Source organism: Sander lucioperca, chromosome 3 (genome assembly GCF_008315115.2).
Source record: "Sander lucioperca isolate FBNREF2018 chromosome 3, SLUC_FBN_1.2, whole genome shotgun sequence".
Taxonomy (NCBI): Eukaryota; Metazoa; Chordata; class Actinopteri; order Perciformes; family Percidae; genus Sander; species Sander lucioperca.
Window position 1 is genome coordinate 4,450,176 of NC_050175.1, and position 7,504 is coordinate 4,457,679.

A 7,504-nucleotide genomic window follows, 5' to 3' on the forward strand; every position below is an offset into this window, starting at 1 on the left:
ATCTCCAGTGGTTCTGTCCGCTGTTCAAAAAAGGAACCTGTCACCTTCCCTCCCCTCCAGTGGGAACTGGCCTCTGTGGAAACAGCAATTGAAGCTGGAGGTCGTTGTTCAAGGAGTCACCAAAGGACTCCCCAGTGCACGGTGTTTCAGGACCCAAAACCTGGAAGGGGAGGAAGGATGTTGGGATCCGGCTCGAAGGACCAAGTTGTTAGGATAATTATTTATCAAAGAATGGACAAAAATCACTGGAGTTCTCTCAAAAGTTCATTTTTACTTACAAGTAGAGTCAGTTTTACAGCACTCACAGCAAGTACAGAAAAATGACTAATGATAGCCTTCAACAGCAGCTTTTTATAAGCAAGAGAGAGTATTATTACAAAAGCAAAACTGTCTTCTTATCTCTGGTCAGGCGTCCGGTGTCTCTTCTACATGTGCTCTGCCCTCAGGGGCATTCTGTGTTTTTCACAAGGTCAGTGGCTCTCATGATTATCTCATGAGAAAACAGAAATCGTTGCACACAGACTTCATGCAAATAGTTTAACACTAAAATGATACAATCATTATAGCAAGCATAATTTTTCTAACAGCCTCGTTTGAAAGTGTAGTGAACGTTGTCTGGGTGGATAAAAAGTTATATTTGCATCATTTATTCATATCTTCTTTATCTCATATCAGATATTTACAGAGCAAAAAGACATATTAGCATTAGTAACATTAATAATAACTAATAATAATTAATTACAGTTACTGTATATAGCGCTTTATCATGCAAAATTAGGGCTACGAGAGAGAATTAAATTAAAAACAGTTTTTGAAAACATTTTTATTCATGAAGATATATCAGTAACCACAGTGGAGCACACAAACTCTCCAACATATTTATATATTAAGTGATTCATCGGATTAAACTTAAAAGACTTATTTTTCTTTACAACTGTTACTGGAAATGTGTGCTGGTGACACGGCACTATGTTAAAAAACTGAACTTGTTTTGGTGGAACATGTGAACCAATCCCAGAAGTGGAACGTCGTGGATATAGACTAGCTTTTTTTATTCTTTTTATTTTGAGAGCCTCACATTATGAATAGAGTTTGATTATAATTTTTATTTTCTTGGTAACTGTTGTATAATCGCAATTAGGGATGTGTATCATTAGGATTTCATTATCAGCGGTGGAAGAAGTATTCAGGTCAAGTACTACAGCCCTGTCAATACCCATCCCTAATCACAATTTAGGTGTCATATTATCGGCACTGTGCCTTTAAATTCTTCATTTATGTCCTCAATTCATTTCTTCCTTCCCTGCATCTGTTCTTGCAGCTTCAGTGGGACAAACTCTGACGTGCAGAGAAAAAAAACGTTGCAAACGAAGGAAACGTGGAGACAAACGAAAAGCAAATTAGATCAAATTCATCAGTTTTTGTTCCTGCACAAATTCAAAATGTGCCAAAAAAACAGGAGGATGAAAACATGTTTCCCAACATGGAGAAAATCCAGAGACCAAAATGCACTAGGGTTTGTTGTTCTCTCTCTCCGCCCACATCTCTTCTCTGGAGGCTGCTGCAAAGCATTCTGGGAAGCAGAGTCTCTCTTGTAGGGACAGCAGCATCCTGTCATTCCTTCCTTTTTTCTTGAGATATTTCAACTTTTTTCCTAAAATGTTTTGACTTTTTTCACGCCGTTATTACTGAAATATCACAATTTTTTCCCCAGAATTTCTTTCATGAAATATTACGACTCTTCTCCATGACATGTTTCCTGAAATATTCAACATTTTCCAAGACTTTGTTCTTGAAATACTTCTGCATTTTGGGAAGCAGAGTCTGTCACTCCTTCCTCTCCTCCACTGTGAGCAGCTCCCCTCCTTCTGGTTGTGGCGTCATCGTGATGATCAGCTGGCTGGCAGCGGTCTCCGACACGGCAGCGGTCTCCGACATGGTGGCGCTCTCCGACACGGCGGCAGCGTCCTGAACCAGAGCGAGAGGAAGCGAAGAGCTGCGGCGCCTCAGAGAGGGAGAAATTGAGGGAAGAGCCTGGGAGGGAGGAAAAAAGGACAAGATCAGTGGATCAATCAATCTTTCTTTTTCTTTGTCTTGCTCCCCAACCCGGTCTCATGCCAGTTCGGAAATAGTCACGTTATTTTTATTTATTGATATGTGTACAGGTCACGATTTTCGAAAGTTACCATTTCACGAACTGCAACGGTGAAATTAAACGCCACATGCCGGCGACAACAACAGGACGGACCGCCACACAGGGACACAATCTGCGGTCTCTGTGGCACGCAACAACGGGGACATGTTGAGACGGGACGGTTGAGGTTAGGAAAAGAAAAACTGGGAAAGGAACCGTAAAAAAAGAACTGGGAAAGGAACCGTTAACGGGACGGTTGTGGGTAGGAAGAGAATAACGCGGAAAGGAACTGCAACACACCGGACGCGATCCCCAGTCTCCTGGGTGAACGTCCTGTGTTGTTTGACCCATCCACCCCCCCGACCAACCTCCCTACGCAGATTTTCTGCTATTCATACTACTCCCTACCGTTGTCGTGCTGTGATCACGAAATATGCTTCCCATTTAAATACATTAAATTAAAATTCGTAATCACCACATGAAAAAACGACATATTCGTGTCTCATTCACAAATCAATAGATTCAATAACGTAACCATTTCACGAACTGCCATGAGACTGGGCTGTGCTCCCTTTCTTCTCTCCTTCTTTATATGTTCTTCCTCCTTTTCCAATACAAAACTTCCCATGAACCAAAAACATTTCCTGCAGCAGTTTGGTCCCAAATTATATTTTTCTCAAATATGAAACATATTCATTATCAAACTGTGTGAAGTTCACAACTCTTCGTGAACCAGCTTTGAGTTCTACGACTTTCTAATTTTCACCAAAACGTTGGAACAGCTGAGGAGAATCTTTGATTTGATAAACCACCAAAATGTTTCGTAAATCTTTTGTCCTGGAAAAATAAATGTTTGGTTTAAAAAATGAATAGTTAGATCTATGTATTAAATGCTTGATGGAAAAGGGTATATTATTTCACTGTGTGTGGCAATACAGTAAGGGCAAAGCTTTTTGGGAGGAAATTAAAAAATCAATAGAAAAGATTATCTTAAAAGATCTTTTGATGAACCCAGCTTTTTTTTATTTCAGGACTCTACCCCAAAGATCACAAGTATACAAAAAGTGAACAAATAATGATAGATTTGTGTCTTTTGCACACTAAAAAAATAAATTGCATTATTTTGGAAAAAGTCAAGCAGACCGACAGACTGGGTTTGGCAAATGTTAATAACCTTTCCTCTGGAAAAAATAACATATGTACAGAAAGTGAAGCAAGAATTATTTGAGAGGATTTAGGGAGCATTTAACTTGTTCGTGAAAGGTATGGCGTTAACGAATGAAGAGGAGGGTTGAATGCTGACTAATGTAAACCTCGTAATGTGAGCTAAAACTGTAATACAATGAGACTACCTTAAATTTAATTGATAAAGCAGTCATTTGATATATAATTTTTGGAATGATTATATGAAACGCCTATGAGAGGGGCTTTTTTGTTTTGTTTTGTTTTGTTTTTTAATTGAACTTCTTTTGACTTATGTTTCTGTTCTTGTTTGTCTATTAAATTTTAGTTTTTATCACGTGACACAATGTAGACTTGAGTGGTCAAAGTACACTTCTGTAAGTTTGGAACTGTACAATGTGCACATGTGTTTAATTGTGAAAAAAAAAGAATAGTAACTTTGCATGAATGAATGGAATCTGTAATTTCATTTAACTAAGAAGTTCTTTTTGAAAAATTTGAAAATGTAATGTTTGCTTACAGTCAGTTACGCTCTCTGTTTTGTTTTCCTTCATCGTCAGTTTCTCTGCACGTTACTGCCAAGAAGTATTCAGATCCTTTACTGCAGTAAATGTACTAATACCACACTGGAAAAATACTCTGTTACAAGTAAAAGTCCTGCAGTGAAAATGTTACTTAAGTAAAAGTCTTGAAGTATCATCAGGAAAACGTCCTTAAAGAATAAAAAGTAAAGAAAAATCCTTATTTTCTCTCTCTTTCCTGTCTGCTTCCATCTTTCTTTCTTTCTTTCTTTACTTTCTTTCTGTCTCGCTCTTTTCTTTCCTGTCTTTCTTTCTGTCTTTCCAACCAGTTGTGTGTTTAATGGTCTGATCATCTCAGCTGGACTTGTAGACCGTTATATTGTTGGCTAGTTTACTTTATTATAAAACATCAGATTTTATAAACTACATGTGTTTTGTGTGCAGTAATCTTAATGTGTAAAGTAAGTAGTAACTACTGCTGTAACAGATGAATGTAGTGGAGTAAAAAGTACAATATCTCTCTGAAATGTAGCGGAGTAGAAGTAGAAAGTGGCATGAAAAGAAACGACTCAAGTAAAGTACAAGTACCTCAACATTTGGACTGAAGTACAGTACTGGAGTAAATGTACTTAGTTACATTCCACTGCTGTCAGGCGTTCAGTGGAGCAACATGAACTTCTGTCTCACCTCAGATGCTTCGTAGCTTTTCCTCAGTTTGGAGAAGACGCCCTCTATTCCTTCCTGCTGCGCCACCTTCAGCGCCGCCTTGAACATCTCGGGGGTGTCCGGTCTGGGTGGGATGACCTGCATCGCCGCTGCAGCCGCACCCTTCTCATCCGGCTTCTTGTCCTTCGTCAACATTGTCCTGCACCGACACAGAGGCACATGACGGGTTAAAGTACAACAACACAGAGAGACATGATGGGTTAAATCAATCAATCAAACTTTATTTCTACTGCACATTTCATACAAGTTAACAACACAATGTGCTTCATACAAAAGCGACAGAATTATACTTTGTTCGGTTATACAGAGTAAAATATATACAAAACATGTATCGAATGCATGCATGCACGCACGCACACGCACACGCACACACACACACACACACACACACACACACACACACACACACACAAACACACCAAAGATCAACATTGAACAGTGACAAACTCAGGTATTCATTCATTCATTCATATTCAAGGTTTTTAGCCTTTTTTTAAAAATGTTCAGTGTGGAGGCCTCTCTCAGTTCCACTGGCAGGGTGGTCCATATCATTGGGGCATAGACACAAAGCAGCCTCCCCTGCTCTCGAGTTACAGCGAGGGATGGTTAAGAGACCGCTGCCTGTGGATCTGAGGGTTCTTGCTGGTTCACATCTAACGAGCATGTCTCTAATATACTGAGGTTAAAGGACAACACACAGAGACACATGACAGGTTAAAGGACATAACTTTAGTGTGCACGGAGATCGCTTTTGGCTCAAAACTCCGCATTAAAAACCAAAACGTAGCAATGTAAATGTAGCCTCAGATGTCTCAACTTTGAGAACAAGCGCTCCATAAAAAGCCAGCAAAACGCAGAAAAATAAAAGCTGATTCCCTCTCTCTCTGTTCATACAGAGTTGGGTGTTTCAGAGACAGGACAGTGTCTTACTTGGCCTTCTTGCGGAGGAGTTTCTGGGACTCTGGGTAGTGCACCAAGATCTCTGCCAGATCCTTCTTATCCAGGATGAAGAGGTTGGCGAATCCGTGCGCCTTAACGTTGGCCGTACGCCGGTTCCCTCCGCCTCCCGCCAGCAAACTGACCAACCACAGACAAGAGAGAGCCGTCAGACTTCTCACAAATTTCAGAGAAAACAGTTAAGAACAAAAGAAAAACAGTCTTTAAAAGAAACATTTTCAATGCTGGTAACGTTAAAAGTTTGGAGCTGTGTAGTAGAGGGCTGCATTGGGATTGGGTCCCGCCGGTTTTAACTTTGCTGCGGGCGGGAGCGGGCGGCTAAAAAAAACACTGCGGGATCGGGATGTAGCCTGGAACCCCCCCACGCCAGCAGAAACCATAGATATATATATATATATATATATATACATATATATATATATATATATATATATATATACTGACTGAGTATATACTGTATAGGCCATCTATGAGTAGACACCAGCGTGTCTGAGCCTCCCAGGATGGGGGAGCTCCGAGCCAAGGCTCCGTCCACCCTCATCCTCGGCTCCTCCCCCTCTCTCCCTCTCCTCTCTCCCTCTCCTTCTGCTCCTTCCTCCCCGTCTAACAGCAGCAAGCACCTGCCTTCTTTACCTTCATCTTCTCCCTATTAACCTATAAAATGCCGTGTTTTCTCATGTGGGACGGGAGAAGACATAACATCAATGCATCTCTATTATTGTGCGGGCATAAATTCTCAGAGTTTTGCGGGAGCGGGCGGGAGTGTAACACACACGTTGCGGGTGCGGGCGGGAGCGGGATGAAGAAAACAGTCCCGCGCAGGGCTCTACTGTGTAGTTCTACTGCACATGTTTTAAAAGTATGAAGCCTTGAGTCCTTTCCATCCATCCAGAACATCACATTGTAACTCCCGTCACGTCAAAAAGCAACGCTTGGTCAGGTGCCTTTGGCGTTTTGTTATTGACGCAAAAAGTCTCCTTTAGCGTCATATTTTGACGCGCTTGGTCTGGACTCTTGGCGTCACTATTTGAGGCTCTGGGTCGGGACGTACGTTTAACTGACATGTGGCACAAAAACGGGACAGTTAAGGGTTAGGAAAAGATGGTGGGTGGGGTAACAAAATGTACGTTTCAGTGACACGCGGTGACAAGAACGGGACATGAACCCCGGTCTCCTGGGTGAAAGTCCTGTGTTGTTCGACCCATCCACTAGTGATGTTACCGCGAACCCTGTGCTTCGAGGCATGTATCGAAGAAATGAACCAGTTTGGTTCAACTTTGTATCGGAGCTTGATTCGTTTTGTGATAATCACGTGACCAGTGACGTCCGAAGCTTCTGTTGAGCAGCACTGGGTGCGCCTTTGTGGGTTGTTGCAGTAGAAGATTGAACAGAGTCAGGAAAGTTAGTTAATAGAGAGATTATTATTGTGATTATTATAGCCAGTAGAGAGTTTACAGTAGAGAGTTTATTGCAAGTAAGTTTATAGCGAGTAGCGAGTTTATAAAAGAGAGTTTATAGTGAGTAGAAAGTTTATAAAAGAGAGTTTATAGCGAGTAGAAAGTTTATAAAAGAGAGTTTATAGCGAGTAGAAAGTTTATAAAAGAGAGTTTATAGCGAGTAGCGAGTTTATAAAAGAGAGTTTACAGTGAGTAGAAAGTTTATAAAAGAGAGTTTATAGCGAGTAGCGAGTTTATAAAAGAGAGTTTATAGCGAGTAGAAAGTTTATAAAAGAGAGTTTATAGCGAGTAGAAAGTTGCTCTAGGCTACGTACTCAATATAATCACAGAAATGTGTGTGCAATGTGTTCTTCATTAATTTCCCTCCCAAATTGATGTATTTGTTTACAAACACAACCAAAATCCTAACTTTATTGTTTGTTTTTTGTGGAGAAGGCAATTACATTTTTACTTATGCAAAGTCCCAAATAGGCTTAGTTATTTATGTCATTATTTATTTATCCATGAATTCATACAAAAAAATGTAT

At 40.5% G+C, this 7,504-nt stretch overlaps 1 protein-coding gene and 1 long non-coding RNA gene across 7 annotated transcripts in view; one reads left to right on the forward strand and one right to left on the reverse strand.

Annotated features, from left to right (window-relative positions):
- Positions 1 to 1,827: 1,827 nt before the first annotated feature.
- Positions 1,828 to 7,504, reverse strand: part of cngb1a (cyclic nucleotide gated channel subunit beta 1a) — a 45,387-nt gene continuing 39,710 nt past the window's right edge. For all 6 annotated transcript variants that reach the window (XM_031308507.2, XM_035999159.1, XM_035999157.1 and 3 more), the window contains 4 exons: positions 5,494 to 5,640; positions 4,525 to 4,702; positions 1,942 to 2,034; positions 1,828 to 1,905 (listed from right to left, as the gene is read on the reverse strand). In XM_031308507.2, the coding sequence (XP_031164367.1) occupies positions 1,828 to 1,905; positions 1,942 to 2,034; positions 4,525 to 4,702; positions 5,494 to 5,640 (496 nt within the window). The remainder of the gene's footprint in view (positions 1,906 to 1,941; positions 2,035 to 4,524; positions 4,703 to 5,493; positions 5,641 to 7,504) is intronic.
- LOC118494677 overlaps positions 6,770 to 7,504 on the forward strand; it is a 3,501-nt gene continuing 2,766 nt past the window's right edge. Inside the window, exon 1 of the long non-coding RNA XR_004896801.1 lies at positions 6,770 to 6,857. This is a non-coding gene — a long non-coding RNA (uncharacterized LOC118494677). The remainder of the gene's footprint in view (positions 6,858 to 7,504) is intronic.